This window comes from Enhydra lutris, unplaced genomic scaffold (assembly GCF_002288905.1).
Source record: "Enhydra lutris kenyoni isolate GAN:26980312 unplaced genomic scaffold, ASM228890v2 scaffoldscaffold1, whole genome shotgun sequence".
NCBI lineage: Eukaryota > Metazoa > Chordata > Mammalia > Carnivora > Mustelidae > Enhydra > Enhydra lutris.
In genome coordinates this window covers 95470314-95492096 of record NW_019154085.1, presented here as the reverse complement: position 1 = coordinate 95492096, position 21783 = coordinate 95470314, and the positions used below count along the sequence as shown (strand labels likewise).

The following is a 21783-nucleotide window of genomic DNA, read 5'->3' as shown; positions in this document are numbered from 1 at the left end:
AGACCCTAGCACAGGACTTGAGCTCACAACCCTAAGATCATGAGTTGGACATCTAACCAACTGAACCACCTCGGCACCCCTGTTGTTTACTTTATTTGTTTAGTGACTTACTGGATGTGGATCATTTTAGTGAAGTCTCCTTAAACTTCCTCCCCACTCCCCTACCTCCAAAGTTCTACCTCTGATATTCCTCAAGGAAGGAAAGCTTTGGGTATTCTCATAGTCATTCTAGGATGACAGTTGTTTTAGTAGGACTCTGTTCCTCTCTCCCTTAGAACACCCAACTGTTGAGGTGCCTGAGGTGCCTGGGTGGCTCAGTGGGTTAGAGCTTCTGTCTTCAGCTCAGGTCATGATCCCAGGATTCTGGGATCGAGCTCTGCATCGGGCTCTCTGCTCAGCAGGGAACCTGCTTGTCCCTCTCTCTCTGTCTGCCTCTCTGCCTACTTGTGATCTGTCTGTCAAATAAATAAATAAAATCTTAAAAAAAAAAAAAAAAAGAACACCCAGCTGTTAAACTCTACTACCTGCTAGCTGGTTGCTCTATTGCTTTTAAAAATGCCCTGGTGCATAAATTGCTCTACAAAGTAATCCTTTCAAATCTGGCTCCTTTGAAGGTCAAGTTTCTGGGGTCAGTGTTTGATTTTTATTCTGACCTCAAGAAGATTCCTTCCAGCTGTTTTTTCACCTGATGCCCTCCTGCAAACTAGCAGGCCTACAGTTTAGCCTGAATCTCCCAGTTGTCTTTACACAACCTCTACTGTTCTTGACCACACATGTAGACTTGAACTTCTTCCCTTTCTGTTGCAACTGAAGATAGTTCTCTTGGGAGGAAATTAGGTCCTATCTGTTTTATGAGGTTTACTCCTCAGAAGAATCTCCGAGTGAGAGCTCTGGAGATGGAGATACGGACATTGTAGGCTTCTCTCAAAATCATACCCTATCTCCCCTATGAGCTGAATATTTGGTGGAGAATGAGGGGTCCTCACGTTACCTCTCCTGGTATGGAATCCTCACTTAAGGAGCTGGGACAAGAGTGATCATACCAGGGTCCAGAACTTGCTCAGCATGTCACACCCGAAGTAGACCCTCAGTTCCACAAATGGAGGTTGAGGGAATGGGAGTTTCCACCTCTCGACCTCACTCACTTTGGACTTAGCTTCAGCACAGGTACTTGAGGGCAGGATGAGAAAGGTGACATACCACTCCTCCTTGGAAGAAAGCCCTCCATCTGGGTGCTGCAAGGAGAGGGAGCTCCGTGTTTTTGGGGGCTGCAACTCTCTGGAGTAGTCTATCCCTCACTAAACTGGGGTCAAGGGGGAGCAGTCTTGGTTCAAATACCAGACTAATCTTTCCTGCCAGATTTTTAAAGATGTTCTTAAGATGTTTCTTATATACTGGTCAGCCTTAGAACCATTTCCAGAGGCTTTAAGTGGTTGCTTTTTTATAGTCTCACCAGTTCCTCTAGGGAGCAGTTTAACAGAAACGTTGTCATGCCAGAAGTCAATTTCTAATAGGTGAAATATTGATTTAAACAATATGAAACAATACTATTCTGGCATCCCATCTTTTGAAATTATATTTAAAAGATTTGATGAAACTATTTGAGGAACAGGATCATGTTCCTTAGCTTATCCATTGGTGTATAAGAATTATCCTCAGTGTTGGGGTCGCCTGGGTGGCTCAGTTGGTTAGGCAACTGCCTTCAGCTCAGGTCATGATTCTGGAGTCCTGGGATCGAGTCCCACATCGGGCTCCCTGCTCAGCAGGGAGTCTGCTTCTCCCACTGACCTCTCTCCTCTCATGCTCTCTCTCTCTCAAATAATAAAATCTTTAAAAAAAAAAAAAAAAGAATTATCCTCAGTGTTAATGGCAATATTATGGTGTCACTCTAAGAGCAGACTTAATAAGTAGCTAAATGACTGCCAGAAAGAGCAGCTTAAGACCAACTATAATAAAGCTAAAACTATTGTTTGGCAGATGTTTTCTACCACTTCTCTGAGTTACTAAAGTGTTGTATCCAACAGGTCCAATAACGCCCCTGCTTAATGATATCAAGTTCATCCTAATGGGTTGGTCAGAATATGGTCCTTCTCAAAATCATTCTCCCAATAGTACCAGAGATATATTTATGGTTGATTGTGTTTGATTATAGCTACCCTTACAGTGCTCAAGTCGAAGACATCTTTTATGTGAAATATTAGAGTGGACTTTTGGCTCTCATACCAGTAACTGAAGTATTCAAAGTTCATTTGTAAGGAAAATGTTAGCCCTTATTGCAGGGGCTTTCGCAGCCTACCTGTTTATTTAATGGGAAATAATCTTATCATAGGGCCAGTTTTCCACCCCAGTCCCTCAGTTTCCTAGTAAAATATGAACTGTCTCTCATATCAGAAGACTGGATTCTTCTGTAATTAACTACATGCTTTAAATTCATCAAAGAATATAGTTACAATATGTCTGTAATACAGTACCTACCAGGGGCTTAAACGCTTGCTTCTCTTACCATCCCGGCAGAGTTTGATCCTCTAGATTCACCATTTTGTCTTAGCTGCCAAGAAACACAAATTCAGTGTTCAATGAAAGCAACAATGCTGTCTCAGGTGGCCTTGTCCCATCTTTGTTTTATTTGTCTTTTAAGTATTTTCTATTCTCTATTTTTAAGTCTATTGAGATTTTAGAAATATGAGGAAAAGACTTCGCCAAATAATTCAAAATATAGGGAATAGGTAAGCTGTAAATGAGTATTTGTATAAATGTGAACATTTAACCAGAAAGCTAAGGAAAATTGGCCTTTTGCATTTAAGGGAAAACCTGAAATATTATACAGTAAAATTTTTACCTGAAATTTATTTTTATTCATTGAGCATATAGTTTGGCTAAAATCTTTTTTTTTTTTTAAGATTTTATTTATTTATTTGACAGCTAGAGATCACAGGTAGGCAGAGAGGCAGGCAGCAGGCTCCCTGCTGAGCAGAGAGCCCGATGTGGGGCTCGATCCCAGGACCCTGAGATCATGACCTGAGCCGAAGGCAGAGGCTTTAATCCACTGAGCCACCCAGGCGCCCCATAGTTTGGCCAAATTCTAATTAGTTGAGAGTTTTATTTATGTTGTCCTAAATAGGTACCATCATCACAAAAATAGATAGGCTAGAAATCACCTTGACTTGCAGAAAGGTTATAAGGTAGAAAACTCGTATTTTCTTCTAGAGACAGCAAGCTCAGCTGTGCGGCTGACCCTCAAATGAGTTGAAGGTTTATGTTGCATAGAATCGGTGTAACTGTCTCCAGATGGCCTTGCTTTGACATCTGATGAGGAGTTCTGAAGGAGATTCAGATCATTCACTGGAATTAAATCCCTAAAGCAACATTTAAAAGTCAAACTTTCCAGGCAGTTTTCATTGGATATTTTTAGTGTTTATTTTTTATACTTACAAAATGTACGCATGCTTTTTTGGAAAATAACAAACAGTATAAATTGTCAAGAATCAGCTGTATTCCTACAACCCAAAGTTAACTGTTGTTGTCACATTCATATTTTTCTCTTCATACAGTTTCATGTAGTTTTTTCTTTGCATATAGGTTAAGCGCCTAGGTGGCTCAGTCCATTGAGCGTCGACAATTGATTTTGGCTCAGGTCATTAACTTGGGGTCATGGGATCGAGCCCCATGTTGGGCTCTGCGCTCAGCATGGAGTCTGCTTGTCCTCCCTCCCCAACTGTTCATCCCCCTGCTCACACTCTCCCTCTCTCTCTCACTGTCTATCAAATAAATAAATAAATAAATATTTAAAAAAAAAAAAAACGAAGAAGGAGAACATGCCGGTCTTTTTCATCTTTTTCACTTAATTGAACCATTTAGTAAGCAATCTGAATTTCTTTCTTGGCGTAAAGTCCTTAGAGGGGAATTAATAAGTTAAAAAATAGGTCTGTTTTTAAGGTTCTTCGTTTATTTTGACAAAATCTTCCTTTGATTTACAATCCTTTTAGGTACTGACTTGTTCTCATGTTTCATAATAGAAACATACCTCATTTTAATTCAGTTCTTTCATCATTAATGAAGATGTACATTTTTGCATTTGACTTTTTGTATTTTGAATTATTTGGCCAGGTCTTTCCTCATAGTTTAGTAAGGTAAGGATTAATGGTGCATTGATTGATGAGAGAGCTGAAGTTCAAAGACGTGCTGCAAGTAAGTGGACTTTGAACTCAAACTCATGCTGCCTCCTGACACCAAAATCCATGGTGCTTTCCACTGTATAAAATATTAAATGTCAAAGCCATTAAAATAGATAGCAGTGTAACATCACTTAAATTTGCAAGAATACCTAGAGAGTATATCTTAAGAATTAATTTCCACTCATAGTGTATCAAATAGATTACCATGATCTAATCAAAGAGGCATTGGGAGTACTCCCTAAAAAGACTGTTTTAAGCATTCATAAATGGTTATAGGACTTTTTTTTAAATTCTTCAGACTTTGGTAGACTGCAGTGGTTTTCTGATTTTAAAAATACAGGGGCGCCTGGGTCGCTCAGTGGTTAAAGCCTCTGCCTTCGGCTCAGGTCATGATCTCAGGGTCCTGGGATCGAGTCCCGCATCGGGCTCTCTGCTCAGCAGGGAGCCTGCCTCCTCCTCCTCTCTCTCTCTGCCTGCCTCTCTGCCTACTTGAGATCTGTCAAATAAATTAAAAAAAAAAAATCTTAAAAAAAAATACATAATGTGTTTATCATTTCTTCCATCATGGGTTTGATTCCAGAATACAGTAAGAATGCAAAAAACAAATGACTAGAGGAAAGAGGAATTTTTACCTATGAATTATCATAGAACATTGTAGGAATAAGATTAACATTACAGAAAACCCAGAAGAAGAAACCTTTTGGATATTTACGTCATTTATCCATTCTGCTGATCCTGGAGAGGCAGTTTTGCAGCAATTTAACTTGGCCGTACTATAGAATGGGAAGGGACAGCTCCTAAAAAATAGAGCAAAACAACTGGTGTAAATGTCAAGGCCAGTTTTTGTTGCAATGAACTCAAATCCTTTGAAAGTTGATATTATTAGTTTTAATTTACATTCATGGTTTTTAGGAAGCTTGGGACCAAATGGATTCATGGAATTGATGTTTTATTTTCCTGTTCAGTGGAAGTGTACGAACTTCTTTAAGAACTAGGCCTGGTGCTTTGCTTTAAAAAGTCCCCTTTCTGCTTATACCGTCTCCCAAAGGAAAAAATTTTGAAACTACTACAAAATGGGGGTTTTTTTTTGATGTATTATAAATATTTGCATTTTTAAAGTGAGAGTGGTATTTAAAAAGCTGACTCTTTTGCTTTTATTTTTCTTTTTTTTTCTATCCTATTCTAGTTCTGCCTTTGTAAAAGACAAATTTGATGGTAATTGAAAATAGAGCATTTAAGAAATTTAAGAGAGCTACTTATTGCCCGGTCCACATCCCTTAAAGTGTCTTCACGTCTTTTGAAGGAGATCACTTGGTCTTGGAACTCAGTTTTGTAATTCATTTACTTAAGGGATAATCTAGGACTAGCAAACCAGTTTATACCAACTATATAAAACTAAAACCCACTAAAGTGGTAAAGTAGAATGGCAATTTGTAGTTTAGTAGTATGGGATATCTCACTCATCTCAGTGACCTGAATATTCTTATTCCTGTTCTGGGTGGCTTCCTGTCATTCCTGTGCCTCAGATAAGCCATTAGAAGGTGCTTAGTGATCAAGATCAGGGTGAGGGCTACTGCATGGCCCAAGGGGGCATGTATCCCAGTTAGAACCTAAAAATCCTTCTATCTTACAGTGAAACTTTCTCCTAGTAGCAGCATGTTTACAAACCATGTCTTGAGCTGTGTTATTTCCACAGCTTAGCTGAGACTCATAATGCATCTCAATCGTAATTTACATCAGGAAGTACTATTTTTACATTTTGTCTTATAGTCCAGAATCACCTTTTGTGGCATCCTCTCTTTACATCCCTTTCTTTTTCCTTTTATTGAACCACAATGAGTTACTGCCACTAAGAAGCCATAAAACTTAATGAATTTTTAGTAATTGGAGAATTGTCAGCCTGATTTAAAGAAACATTTCTAACTTTTTATTACAGAAATTCTTCAATGTACATAAACATAAAGTGCACTGAACTCCCATGTACCCGTAACTTCTACTGTTATTAACTAATGACCCATCTGTTTTCCTCTAAAGCTCTACCTCATCCTCTTCCCATATGATTTTTAAATAAATTCAGATATTGTGGCATTTCATTCATGAGTATTTCTGTATAGAAATTCCTAAAAAAAAAATTTTAACCCACAAAACTCTAACACTTTCACATGTTAAAAATTGTAGTAGTTACCTTCTTAGTTATATCAAATATCTAGTTGGCATTTTTCTTTCCAGCTGCCCTACAAATATTGCTTATGTTTTTACACATTTGTCTTTTTAAATGTCCTGTAGTCTGGATTTTTTTTTTTTTAAGATTTTATTGATCTATTTATTTATTTATTTATTTGTCAAAGAGAGAGACACACACACACAGGAGCGGGAGGAGCAGTAGGCAGAGGGAGAAGTAGGCTCCCTGTTTAGCAAGGAGCCCCATGTCAGATTCAATCCCAGGACCCTGGGATCATGACCTGAGCCAAAGTCAGACGCTTAACAACTGAGCCACCTAGGCACCCCTAAAATCTTTTTTTTAAAAGGTGGTTAAACATTATTCTCTGAGTCTCGTTGTCAAACTGCATATTCTCTTTTCTAAAATATAGCTAAGTGAGATCCAAATAAATTACTTTTCCATTTTGTAAAATTATTTTTCTTCTTTTCTGAATAATTATTTGAATAATAAAAAAGTCATATTTAGAGTAATTTGTGAAGGACTAAGAGCAATGAAATTAGGAGTGGTGTTTCCTGATTTAAAAAAGAATCAGTATTATTGTCATAAACATAAGGAGATTTTTATCGAAAAAGTAACTGTTTATAACTCCTAGAGAATAGTGGTAGATTTTATTTTTACTCCTAACCACTTTAAAAAATAATTTCATTTAAATAAATTTGTAGGATTGTTCATTCAGAGTCTTTACAGTCATCTCCATCTCACTGTGCTGTTTTTGTGTTTGTCTCATTTTTTTCCCCTCTAGCTCATCAGTAGGTTACTTGCCACATCCAGGATCAGAACAAGTACAGTTTCCTCGAACTACTTCACCATGCAATTCCCAGCAGCTTCAAAGCCACCAATGTGCAGGTATGAATATAACTGGAAAATAGGTAATGGTTTGTCCATTTGAGAAATTGAGTTCCTTAGGCATGTCTAGAACACGGTTTTCAGCTTCTTATGTGCTGAGATATACCCAAGGTATTTAGGGTACCTTACAAATTCAGAGCTAACAGTTCCCATCCACTCCTTCCTTTTCAACTGCTGTAACTCCCACACTGCTATCCTGTTTCTCTTCTCAGATTCTCCTTCTTTCCCCACCTCGTAAGCATTGATGTTCTCTGGGATCATCTCCTTATTTTTCATGCTCTTCCTAGCAGATGCATCTACCTTCTACGCTTCAACAACTGTTTTTTGCCAGCGCCTCTCAAATCTTCTTTTGGCTGAGAAGAGGCCGAATAGCCAACTGCCATCTGGGCATCCCTACCTGGTATTGTCAGAGGCACTTTAGATTTAATGCTCCTCCCTCTACCCGCATCCCTCACCTCACCCTCTCTCTAGGGACCAAAAACTTTGCAGAGTCATAATCACCTCTCTTCGGGTCTCTTCTTTCACATTCGTGCTGCCACCATTCCTTCAGATCTCATGCCTTCCTTCTGTCCCCACTGCCGCCATTCCTGGTCACTCTTTTCACATCTTATTTGCAGCAGTCTCCTGAGTATTATGCTCATTCCACGTTTCCCCCACACCCAGCTTTCCTCCTTCCCAACACACACACACATACATACTGTTCAAAGGATACTTTCCTGAAACAAAAGTCTCTTTAATGTCATTTCTCTGAATCTAGAGTGTGCATGGATTCTCCGTGTAAACTCCCTAGCAAGTAAGCCTCCTAATTATGCTTACATGTTCATGTCAAACAGAACTCTGTTTGACAAAGTACCATGCTTTTTCATGCCAAAGATACTTTTGTACTTCTTCCTCTGCCCGGAGTGCCCATCCCCTGTTATTTGCCAAAATCCTGCTCATCCTTAAGGTCTGACTCAAAAATCACCTCTTCTACAGAGGCTTCCATAGTACTTAAAATAGAGTTGGTTGCTTCTTTTTTTGGTTTCCATGCTATCTTAAATAATCCTTTATCATGATGCCATATTTTATTATAATGATTTCTTGACATATGTAAATCTCTGAGAAACAAAGAAACAGTAAAAGATTATGAAATAAATGACTAATAGTGTACATTCAGCATGGGCTTCTATCATTGAGGTGTCCCTGAGCAATCAGCCCTCTGTGGTTTACCTAGCCAGTCAGGCTGGATCTCTTTCTAGGGAACTGGAAACTACCATTTTGGTTACTGCGGTACAAACTATGGCCCTCGAGGCATAAAAATCCTACCTTACCTTACGCTGAAGGGGCGGGTGGCAGACAGCATACATGCCTAATACTAGTGGTGCTGTAGACTAGTACACAAGAGAAATAAGTCAGATAAGGAGTCAGATATAATAGTCTCCTTACCTCTGCCATACAATTAACAAGTGTTTGTGCATGCATATGATCATAAAACTTTTTAAAGTTAGCCAAGGAGGTCTTTGCTGCCTTTTTCAGATGAGAACATGTAATAAAAGAGGTTAAATGATTTTCCCAGAGTTACAAGACATTTCAGAGTATTAAAATTGTGCTTTCTGATTCCCACATCCCAAACTTTTTCTTCTTTGTGTATTTAATGCCAGTTTTTAAATTAATTTATTTTTTAAACTAATCACTTTTATAGATAACTATGGACCTGTTGTTTTTAGAATAAGATGTTTAGGCCTACAGAGTCCCATTTTAATGCCTTTTTAAACACACACTTGTAGCATAAAGCTCTAGGGCTTAAATCTGGTTCGCATATATGATAGTAAAGTTTTGTTCAGAAGTGTAAAATTATTGCCATTTTCTTAGTATTTAAAGATCTACCAGTTAGTTGGTAAAGTATACTGATAGCGTTGTCCCAACTCTGCTTTCCAGCTGTGCCGCCTCCGCCCCCTGGTGGAGGGATGGTGATGATGCAGCTCAATGTACCAAACAATCCACAATCTCGTGCCCACTCACCCCCACAGTGGAAACAAAACAAATATTACTGTGATCACCAGAGAGGGCAGAAGTGTGTGGAATTTAGCAATGTAGACAATATTGTTCAGGTAAGATGCTTCTTTTGTTTATTACAATTTTAACACTTTCAACATTTTAGTCACATATGGTGGATCTTAGTAAAGATGTTTGAACATTCTCTGTATCCACACTATTTCTTTCAGTATGTAAATATTATCTTTCAACTTTTGCATATTCAAAATATTTTTAATAAAAAAAATCAGAAGATGTACTAGATCTATAATGGGATAAAGAAAATTAAGTAGTTTTCCTACATTTCCCATATGAACTATTAGTGCAACCAGAAGGTTAATGCAAGAACACTCTTTATTGTAGAAGAAATACAGTTAATAAATATAAAAGTAATGGTGGAATTTAAAAATTACCATTTTGGAATCTCACTAAAATAATGGATCAAAGAAAATCATCAGCACATGTCAGGAACATTAGGAAAAGTTTTATGGGAGAATTTAAAATGGATAAGTTAGGCAGACGACACTTGAAGCAACTGATCAATTATAAGATCACTCAAAGTGGGTCAACCAAATATTATTTGCCTCCTAATGTAGTGTAGAAGGAAGTACATAGCATCATCTATAATGTACTCATAAAAAACACAGAGCCTGAATCTAACCAAGTCCCTAAATCTAGCTATTAATTACAGAAAATACGGGGTGGGGGGAGAACAACTTATACCATGGAATATTTTACTGGACAAATTGACCTCATTTCTCTAAAAAAAAAAAAAAAAAAACAAACAGCATTTTGAAATGAAGGCTGAGGCACCTGCACCCCAATGTTTATAGCAGCAATGTCCACAATAGCCAAACTATGGTAAGAGCCCAAATGTCCATCTGGGTAAATGCATAAGGAAGATGTGGTGTATATATATACAATGGAATACAATGCAGCCATCAAAAAATGCAATCTTGCCATTTGCAACGACATGGATGGAACTAGAGGGTATTATGCTAAGAGAAATAGATCAGAGAAAGACAGTTATCATATGATCTTACTGATATGCAGAATTTAAGAAACAAGACAGAGGATCATATGGGAAGAGAGGCAAAAATGAAACAAGACCAAACTGTTTATAAGAAACTCTTACCTCAGGAAACAAACTGAGGGTTGCCGGAAGGGAGGGGGGAAGGGGGATAAGGTGGCTGGGTGATGAATATTGGGGAGTGTGTATGTTATGGTGAATACTGTGTTGTGTAAGACTGATGAATCACAGACCTGTACCCCTGAAACAAATAATACATTATATATTAGTAATTTTTAAAAATCTCATAAAAAAAAATGAATGCTGAGTCTTTCATAGATTAAAATATACTCAGGAATTATAATCAGATACAACCTGTGGATCTTCCTTTGATATTGAACACTCATAAGACATTTTTCGGCATAGAGGGGATATTTAAATATGTTAATTTTGTTAGTATGAGAATCTTTTTTTTTTTTTTTTTTTTTTTCTTTCTAGAAAATAATTCCTGGGGCACCTGGGTGGCTCAGTAGGCTAGACATCTGACTCTTGATCTTAGCTCAGGTCTTGTTCTCAGGGTCATAATTCAAGCCCCGCACTGGGCTCTACACTGGGTGTGGAGCCTACTTTAAAAAAAAGTTTCATTAGATAAAAATATTTTAAAAATATTTGTATATTAAACTATTTGCAAATGAAATGCTATAATACCTGAGATTTGTTAAAAACTCTTTAGGGGGAACATAGCAGGGGAAAACACAATCAAAGCTGCGTAATGGGTTCATGGAAGTTCATTATGTTCATGTACATTGGGTATAGAGATTACTGAGAAAAACTAAAATAAAATCCTGAAAGAAAATACTAATAAATATTTTTAAAGATGAACTGAATAAAATCCACATGACAAAATTATAGCAGAATAAAAAGGGCAAAGATCATTTATAGGCTACCTCACAAACTAAATGGCCAATGGCCATTAATCAGATGAAAATATAAAAATATTTTTATCTATATTGGGAAAACTGAAGAAGGCTAAAATTTGCATTGTTGGCAGAGATGTCCAATTACAGACCCTCCTGTACATTCTTGGTGGTACTGCAAATTGATAGAACTCTTCTTGGAGGCAGTTTAGTGACATTTTTGAAAATGTAGAATGCACATAGCAGTTCAACACCAAAACCACAAACAATCCAATTAAAAATTGGGCAGAAGACTTCAATAGACACTTTTCCAAAGAAGACCTACAGATGGTCAACAGATACATGAAAGATGTTCAGTATCACTCATCAGGGAAATGCAAATCAGAAACACAATGAGATACCACCTTACACCTGTCAGAATGGCTACAATCAAAAAGACAAGAAATAGCAAGTATTGGCAAGGATGTGGAGGAAAAGGTAGTGTGCTGGTGGTGGGAATGCAAACTGGTGCAGCCACTGAGGAAAACAGTATGGACTTTCCTCAAAAAATTAATAATAGAAATACCATGAAATTTAATAATTCTACTGGGTATTTACCCAAAGAAAATGGGAACACTAATTCAAAAAAATTTAAGTAGCCTTAAGTTTATTTCAACATTGTTTACAGTAGCCAAGATATGGAAGCAACCTAAGCATACATAGACATACTAATGGATAAGGAAGATATGATATATAAACAATGGAATATTACTCAACCATAAAAAAGAAAGCTTGCCATTTGCAACAGTGTGGATGGACCTAGAGAGTATTATACTAAGTGAAATAAGACTGAGAAAGACAAATACCATATGATTTCACTCATATGTGCAATCTAAAAAAAAAAAACAAAATAAATGGAATTTAAAAAAAAAGGCAGAGTCAGGCCTGTAAAATACATAGAACAAACTGATGGTTGCCAGAGGGATGGGAGATGAGAAGGTGGAGAGGTGAATATAGTCAGTGAGGGGGAGTGGGAGATACAGGAGATACATGTACGTGGAATGCCTAAGTCATGGGGATGAAGCATTCAGCATAAGGACGGTAGTCAGTGATAATTGTGATAGTACTGTATGATGACAGATGGTAGCTATATTTGTGGTGAGTATAGAGTAATGTATACAGAAGTTGAATCACTATATTGTACACCTGAAACTAGTATAACGGTCAGCTGTACTCAAATTTAAAAGAAAAAATTTATGTAGAAGGTACATAAGCCTTTGATCCACAAATTTACTTTTAGAACTTTGTCCAGTAAAAATTGTGGAACAAGCACACAGGAATATGTGTACTTGGATATTTCTTTCTTACCTGTTGGTGACCTTGAAAAACTAAAAATATCTTGATATTCAACAGTGGGATAAGTGATTAAATAAATTACTATACCATTTAGGAAAATATCTTAAGTGTATATACTAAAAAGAATGAGATACACCTACTACCCAAATGGTATTTCTAAATATCATTCTCCACTTAAAGCAACCAGGACCCTTTAGTGAAATGACTGTTGCCAGGATTCATTCAGGGAAAAATACAAGGTGATTTTGGAACATGTTGCTGTGCCAGAAAGTAATAAAATACTTAAAGGGTGATGGAGATGTGTCAAGAGACTCAGGACCACGCTTGAATACTTTGGAAATAAAATAAGAAATGAATGATCACCCTTAAAATAAAATAGAATCCATGAGTCCATCCTGATATAAATGAATGAATGGGGAAAGAGTGAAGCTCTTCTTTACAATAAAATATGAACTGTAAATAATAGAAAGAATGATAGAATTAGAAAATCACCATCTGCAAACCACCAGGCAAGAATCATCACTGGACGAGAGAGGATTCTAGGAAAATGGCAGAGTAGAAGCATCAGGAGTCTCTCTCTCCACCTGGAAATAATTGCGCCGGCAGAATCTGTCTGATACAACAGTTTTGGAGCACTACAATCTATTGAAGGCTTGCAACTGCCAGGGAAAAGCTTGGGTAATAAATTGTAATTAAATTCAGTCAAATTCGGCTTTTAGCCCAGTAACAGGTGCCTATCCTTACCTTCACCCCATGACAGGCAACTGTGCACATTGTTACTAGAGCAGCCTACAAAAGCCAGGGTGGGCAAAAAAGGACCCTGTCCTCCAAATACAAAGGCTTTGTGTTCTCATGATGGGTCTCAGCTTCTGATCACAGAGCTGTAGACAAAGGGGCAATACCATTGTTGTTGCACCTCCCCACATTGTTGCACATCTCTCCCCTGACACTTCTAGGGGACTTAAAGGACCAGAGTCCTGTTTTCCCTCCCTTTATTGTTCTCTTTGAGTCCATTTTGGGAGCCACACAGTAAGGGCTGGGACATTCAAAAACAAATCAATATATAGGGCACTTGCCCAGGAAAAGGCATAGGCCAAACCCTGAAAAGACCTCAAGGTTATACCTCAGGCCAATCTTTGGCACAGAGACAGCCTGCAACAGTCAATAAACAAAAACCATAACAGCAACAAAAAAGAACAAACCCTGGGAAGGGGGGAGAATCTGATTTCCACTTACCACATGGTTAGATCAAAATGTCCAATTTTCAACAAAGAGTCAAGGCATGCAAAGAAACAGGACAGGAGGGACGCCTGGGTGGTTCAGTTGGTTAAGCGGCTGCCTTCGGCTCAGGTCATGATCCCAGCGTCCTGGGATCGAGTCCCACATCGGGCTCCTTGCTCAGCAGGGAGCCTGCTTCTCCCTCTGCCTCTGCCTGCCACTCTGTCTGCCTGTGCTCACTCTCTCTGTCAAAAAAAAAAAAAAAAAGAAAAGAAAAAGAAAAAAAGAAACGGGACAGGATGGCCCATTCAAGGGAAGAAAAAAATAAGTCAACATAAAATTGTCCCTGAAAAAGATCTGATGACAGATCTCCTGGACAAAGACCTTAAAATTGCTATCTTCAGACTGCTCAAAGAACTACAGGATGATACAGGGAAAGATAAGAAAATAATGTATGAACAAAATGGAAATATCAATAAAGTGATAGAAAACCTAAAAAGAGGCCAGAATGAAATTCTGGAGCTAAAAATATAATAACTGCAATGAAAAGTTCACTGGAGGAATTCAGCAGCAGATACAAGCAGGCTGAAGAGAGAGAATCAGAGAACTTGACGACAGGACAATGGAAATGAACCAAGTCTGAGGAACAGACAGAAAAAAGAATGAATAAAATTGAACAGAGCCCAAGGGACCTAGGTGTAGGACACTATCAAAATGACCCAACACATTGGCGGTTGTCCCAAAAGGAGAAAATATTTGCAGAAATAATGGTTGAAAACTTACCAAATTTGATAAATAGCATGAATATAACCGTGAAGTAGCTTGACATACTCCAAGTAAGAACTCCTAAAATACCCACACTAAAACACAATATAATCAGTCTCAAAAAATAAAGACAGAATACTAAAAGCAGCAGGAAAGAAACAACTTGACACATAGAAAAGATCCTCAGAAAAGATTATCAGCAAATTTCTCATCAGAAACTGGAGGCCAAAGGCAGCAGGCCAGTATATTCAAAGTGTTAAAAGAAAAAAATGTTAACCAAGAATCCTGGATTTGACAAAACTGCCCTTCAAAAGTGAGATAGAAATTAAAATCCCCAGATAAAAGCCGAGACCTTTGTGCAAGAAATTCTCGAAGGGGTCCTGCAGAGTGAAGTAGAACAATAGACAGTAAGACAAAGCTATATGTAGAAATAAGGTTCTCAATTATTAAGTTAAACACATGAGCAATTATAAAAGCTAGTTGTATTGTACCAATGGTCCATAACTGTACTTTCTGCTTTCTACATAATTTAATAAGAGACTAATAACCTTAAAGGAATTATTAGTTTATGTTCCTGGGCACACAGTGTATAAAGATGTAATTTTATGACATCAGCAACCAAAAGAGATGGGGACGAGCCATAAAGGAGCAGAGTTTTTGTATGTTATTGAAGTTAGGCTGGTATAAATTCAAATTAGGGTGTTAAAACTTTAGGATGTTAGGTGTAATATCCAAGCCAAACCATCCCCCACCTCAAAAAAAAACCATGGGAACATATACAAAAGGAAATGAGAAAGGAATTTAAATATCTTACTACAAAAAATGGAGTAAACACAAAAGACTAATGCAGGAAGTGAAGGGTGGGGAGGAAGTTAAAAGGCATATAGAAAACAGTGAAGTGACAAAGGTAAGTCCCTCTTTATCAGTGGTTATTTTAACTGTAAAGACAGAGATTGGCAGAATGGATTAAAAACACCTGATCTAATTATATGCTATCTATGAAACTCACTTTAGGTCCAAAGACTCAAATGAATTACAAATGAAGGGATGCAAAAAGATAATTCACGAAAATAGTAACCGAAAGAGAATAGGGGTTGTTATTGCTAATATCAAACAAAGTAAGACTCTAGATCCAAAAAATTTTCAAGATAGAAAAGTTCGGGGGCACCTGGATGGCTTAGTGTGTTAAAGCCTCTGCCTTCAGGTCAGGTCATGATCCTAGGTCCTGGGATCGAGCCCCACATCAGGCTCTCTGCTCAGCGGGGACCCTGCTTCCCCCTCACTCACTGCCTGCCTCTCTACCTACTTGTGATCTCTGTCAAATAAAAAATTAAAAATCTTAAAAAAAAAATGATACAAAAGTTCAATACAGCAAGAAGGTGTAATAGTTATAAGAACAAACCGTCATGTAACAGTTGGAAACTTTAATACCCTACTCTCAATAAGGGATACAACAACGAGGCAAGAGTTAAGGAAATGGAGAGCTTAAACACAACAAACCAAATAGATGCAGCAGAGGTATAGAGAACACTCTCCCTGACAAGAACAGCACGTACATCCTTCCTGTGTACCTGGGACATTTTCTTGGATAGACCATCTGTATGTTAGGCCACAAGTTAAATCTCAGTAGATTTTAAAAGGTACACATCAGCCAGCATTGTAACTGGCGTTTCTACCTAGAGCAGTTAGGCAAGAAAAAGAAATAAAAGGCATCCAAGTTGGAAAGGAAGAAGTAATATTCTCTGTTTACAGGTAATATGATCTCCCACTAAGACACTTATAATGAGAGAAAAAAAAAAACTTATAATGAGAAAAGAAAAAATAGTTAACAACAAAGAAACCTTGCAGACACCACCTTAACCAAATGATGGAAGTAAATGTCACCAGGACTGTGTTGACACATGGATGTCAAGTTCCCTCTCGTGATGCATTGAGAAGCACACATATCCCTTCTCTAGTAGTCCTCACTCAAATGTACTTTGTCAATTTGGGCATGAGGAAGCAGCCAGCAAACCAAAGGGACATTCTGCAAAATAACTCATCTTCAAAATGACCTTCAAAAAAGTCAAAGTCAAGAGAGAAAAAAGACTAAGTCTCTGTTACCAATTTAAAAGAAAAAGGAGACCTGAGTGATTCAGTCAGTTAAGCATCGAACTCTTGATTTGAGCTCAGGTCTTGATCTCTGGATTGTGAGTTCAAGCCCCGTGCTACTTTAAAAAGAAAAAAAGATGAAAGAGACGTGACAACTAAATGCACCGTTTGATTCTGGACTAGAAGCGGAGATTTTTTTTCTTTTTGTTGTAAAGTATATTAGTGGGACAATTGGTGAAATTTGAATAAACTCTATAGATTACATAATATTGCTGTATAGTTAATTGCCTGATTTTGATAATTGTTTTTCTTCAAGGACTTTTCTTAGAAACATCTTTATTTCAAAGTGTTCTCAAACACTATTACATAGAGAGCAGAATCACTTTTATATAGATTTTGATCAGCCTTATGCTGGTTAATTATATAGAAAATGTCCTTGTTTTTAGGAAAAAGACACTAAGTTATTTTGGGACGGGGTATTGTAACCAACTCATTCTCAAATATTTTGGAAAAAAAAATAACAGTGTATACAGAGAGAGAGATAAAGATTTAAAAATATGCAGAGAAATATAAAAATATAGGAAAATCACATTTGGGAAATCTGAGTTCTTTGTACTATTTTTGGCAATTTCTTTAGGGATGAATTGTTTAAAAACAAACTATTAAATAAACTGTTAACATGACCAAAAAAATAAGATAAATGTATATTTTTTTGTCATGGAAAAGTATCTACAATATTAATGTCCAGGTACAAATTCAGCAAGATTCAAAAGTTGGATGTATAGTCAGTCTACTTCCATTTTTGTAAAACATAGATGTGTGGCTGCATATGCTTAGAAACAGTCTGTTCCAGTGTTTATCTTTGGGAGCTGAAAATTATAAATTTCTGTGTTTACATTTTTTAATGATAAATACATATTTGTAATCCGAAAAAAATAAGAAATTTGTTCAAAAGTTAATCTGCAAAGAACATGACTAAAATGCTAACCTGTTTTTTTGTTGTGATTACAGCACAGCCCTCAACTCAGTAGTCCCATTATTTCACCAGCTCAGTCGCCAGCACCAGCTCAGCTGACCACCCTGAAAACTGTCCGTCCCTCTGGACCACCCCTTTCCATCATACCTCAGTTTTCTAGAACTTTTGTTCCAGGGCAAGGTAAGTGCACGAAACTAGTCACAGCCTCAGAGGATTGGAGGGTGTCCCCTCCCCTGGGTGTTGAGTGGAACTGTTGAATCACTGTATTGTACACCTGAAACTCTTACAACACTATATGTTAACTACACTGAAGTTAAATTTTTTTTTTAAATTGAAGATAAAAGACATCCCTTCCCAATCACTTTGTGATTTCCCTTGGTACTACTTTCACTTGTCCACAGGACTGCATTTTCACCTCCACCCAGGCATATGCGTTTATTACCATATACTCTCCTAACCTTAATGTTTCATCACTAATTAATAATTACTATCTTAGTAACTACTTCCATTCAATAATTACTTACGTAATAGAGTTCAAATGACCATAGCTACTATCCTTAGACTCCATTTCTCTATAGTAGTAATATGCAATGCTATAAATTTGTTTTTTTTTTTCTAATTTCTGTATCAGAGTAGTATATATTAAAAGGTTATTCAAAAGTGTATTCAACAGTTATTGTGTCCTCATTGTGCCCCTGATATACAGAGATGAATAAGGAGAAGTCCTTACCTGACCTCAGTCTAGTTGGAGGAACAGCAAATGGATGATTCTAAAATAATATGGAAAACATTAATTTTAATTTCTGGAATTTATCCTAAGGATAATGCACGCAATGATCTATCCACAGAAGAGTTTGGTCTGTAGCAGAAAAATGCAAAACAACTTAAATGTCCATCAGTAAGGATTAGATTTGGTATATCTGTATAAGGAATACTATGCAGTTATCCACAAATCATGTTTTGTTTTTTTTTTTAATATTTTATTTATTTATTCAACAGAGAGAGAGATCACAAGTAGGCAGAGAGGCAGGCAGAGAGAGAGAGAGAGGAGGAGAAGCAGGCTTCCTGCTGAGCAGAGAGCCCGATGTGGGGCTCGATCCCAGGACCCTGGGATCATGACCTGAGCCAAAGGCAGAGGCTTAACCCACTGAGCCACCCAGGCGCCCCACAAATCATGTTTTAAAGAATTGTTAGAAGAAATATTCACAGTACAGTGAGTGATTTTAAAAAACAGGATACATAAAGAGGAGTTGGGAGATACGAACTTGCAGTTACGGAATGAATAAGTCAAAGGGATGGGGAGTCCAGCATACGAGAATATACTCAGTAGCATTATGGCATTGTATGGTGACAGATGGTAGCTGCACTTGTGGTGAGCATAGCATAGCATGTAAGTTGTAGAGTCACTATGTTGTATACCTGAAACTAATGTAACATTGTGTGTCAACTATACTTCAATGTAAAAAAGCAGCACTTGGCTGGCTTAGACTGTAGAGCATGTGACTCTTGATCTTAGGGTCATGAGTTTGAGCCCCATGTGGGGCATAGAGATTACTTAATTTAAATTTTCTTTTTAATTAAAAATAAAAGTTATCTGGGCATTTCAAAAAAGATCTATAAATGCCCAGTAAGCCTTTGAACAGGTGCTCAACATCATTCATTGTTGATTAGGGAAAGGAATATTAAAATCTGAATAAAATATCACTTCACCCCCACTAGAATGGCTGTAATCAAAAAGATTAACACAACTGAATGTAGGTGAAGTTACAGAGCAACTAAAATTCTTGCACATTGGTGTAGAGGTGTAAAATTTTAAAACCACTTTGGAAAAAGATTTGAGTTTCTTCAAAGTTAATCACTTACCTTGCAGTGCAGCAATTCCACTCCTAGGTATTTACCTAAGAAAAATGAAAATATGTCTATGCACATTTGTACAACATATATAAAAACCTTATTATAATTGCCCAAACTGGACACGACCCCATGTCCACCAACCAAAGACTATTAAACAGATTGTAAGGCATCCTTAAAATGAAATACTGATCAACAGTTTGAATGAACAAAGAACACCTGCAGCAACATCGGTGAAGTGCAGAGTCATGTTAAGCAAAAAACAAGTCAGACACAAAAAGAAGATCTAATATGCTATTCTAATTAAATGAAATCCAGTAATAGGCAAACTAAGCTATGATGTTAGAAATCAGATAGTGATATGGATGGAATATGGAATTGACTGGTAAGGAGCTTGAGGGAACTTTTTTTCGGGGGATGGAAACATTCATTGTCTTTTTGGGGTTGTGATTACATGGACCTCTACAATTGTTAGAATTCATCAGACCCAACACTAAAGATGTGCATTTTATTTTACATAAATTATGTCTCAATTTTTTAAAGACTTAGAGGGCCACCTGGGTGGCTCAGTTGGTTAAGCATCTGCCTTTAGCTCAGGTCATGATTTCAGGGAGATCATGCTTCTCCCTCTCCCTCTGTTCCTCCCCACCCCGATCACACACTCTTTCTCAAGTAAGTAAAATCTTTAAAAAAAAAAAAGACCTTTAAAATATACATATGTACATGTGTGCAAGCACACATATGTAGAACAAAGACTGAAAAAATACACGCCAAAATGTTAAAGTGATGGAATTACCAGAGAGGTTTTTATTTTCTCCTTTGTAATTCTGTTTCCAAATTTTCTACAAAGCCACATACTTTAATAATCTAGAAAAATAGAACATGTTATAAATAATAAATTTAAATAGTATATGGCAATATAGTAAATACCGGATACATGGTCTAGTACGAATGCCCCAAGAGGAGCACAGCATGGCCTATAGGGAGGAGTCTTTCATTATTGCTGTCTACAGCTCAACTCCATATTTCAAAAGTATACTGCTCCATGGGTCTAAACATAATTCTCTTTTGCACTGTTTTGTATGCATCTTCATGCTTCTCTGATCTCAACATCAAGCCCCCATGGCATATCTGCCCTTCAGATAGTGCTTGGGAAGGAGCAAGTGTGTCATGGGTGTGTCCTGCCAGGGAGCTACCCTAGCACCTTCACACTGTCCGTCTGAAAAGAGCTCCATAGAGTAGAGAAGTCTATACCTTCCTTTTCTCTGTTAGGAAGCTTATAGGAGAAGGGATGTATGATTCCCTGAAGTGCTTTTTTAGCACCTATGCATAATCCCCTTCCAAATACAGAATGTAGTGAATTGGGAAACTTACGGTTAAAATAAAATGAGAAATTTTTTTTTAAGATTTATTTATTTTAGAGAGAGCGTACACATGTGAGAGTGGAGGGCGTGGGTGGTATGGAGGGAGAGAGAATCCTCAAGCAGACTCCCCGCTGAGCGTGGAGCCGGATGTAAGCCTCCATCTCTGGCTGAGGTCATGACCAAATCAAGAGTCAGACACTTAACCGACTGAGCCACCCAGGTACCCCTAAAATGAGAATATTAACAAATGAAAACATTATCTAGGACAAGGTTTTTGCGATCAGCATTTATTAATCCCTTTAAAGAGTGTTTAAGACTAGACCCAAGACCTAAAGTGTAAATATACCCATTGGTTAAGACTATAAAAATCTTTGTAATGGGTACCTGGCTGGCTCAGCTGAAAGAGCTTAACTCTCGATCTCAGAATCATGAGTTCAAGCCCCACAATAGGTGTAGAGATTTTTTTTTTTTTAAGATTTTATTTATTTATTTGACAGATCACAAGTAGGCAAAGAAACAGGCAGAGAGAGAGGGGTAAGCAGGCTCCCTGCCAAGCAGACAGCCCGATGCGGGGCTCAATCCCAGGACCCCAGGATCATGACCTGAGCCGAAGGCAGAGGCTTTAACCCACTGAGCCACCCAGGTGCCCCTAGAGATTATTATTATTATTATTATTATTATTATTTTTAAATTCAGAACTTTTGTTCTCTCTCTCTCTCTTTTTTTTTTTTTTTTTTTTTTTTTTTTTTGAGAGGGAGATAGAGGTGATGAGGAGTGACAGAGGGAGAGGGAGAAAGAATTTTTCCCTCCAATGGCATTATCTTTGTTTTATTTAACTTTTTTATTTAAATTCAATTAATTAACATATAATGTATTACTGGTTTCAGAGGTACAGGCCTGTGATTTTTCAGTCTTATATAATACCCAGTGCTCATTACATCACATGCCCTCCTTAATGTCTGTCACCCAGTTATCTCATCCCTCCACTATGCCCCCCAACAA

General features: G+C 37.5%; 1 protein-coding gene across 8 annotated transcripts in view; it reads left to right on the top strand.

Annotated features, from left to right (window-relative positions):
• LOC111155965 (R3H domain containing 1) overlaps nt 1-21783 on the top strand; it is a 135838-nt gene that overhangs the window by 109841 nt on the left and 4214 nt on the right. For all 8 annotated transcript variants that reach the window (XM_022516737.1, XM_022516991.1, XM_022516654.1 and 5 more), the window contains 3 exons: nt 7139-7242; nt 9160-9332; nt 17602-17746. In XM_022516737.1, the coding sequence (XP_022372445.1) occupies nt 7139-7242; nt 9160-9332; nt 17602-17746 (422 nt within the window). The remainder of the gene's footprint in view (nt 1-7138; nt 7243-9159; nt 9333-17601; nt 17747-21783) is intronic.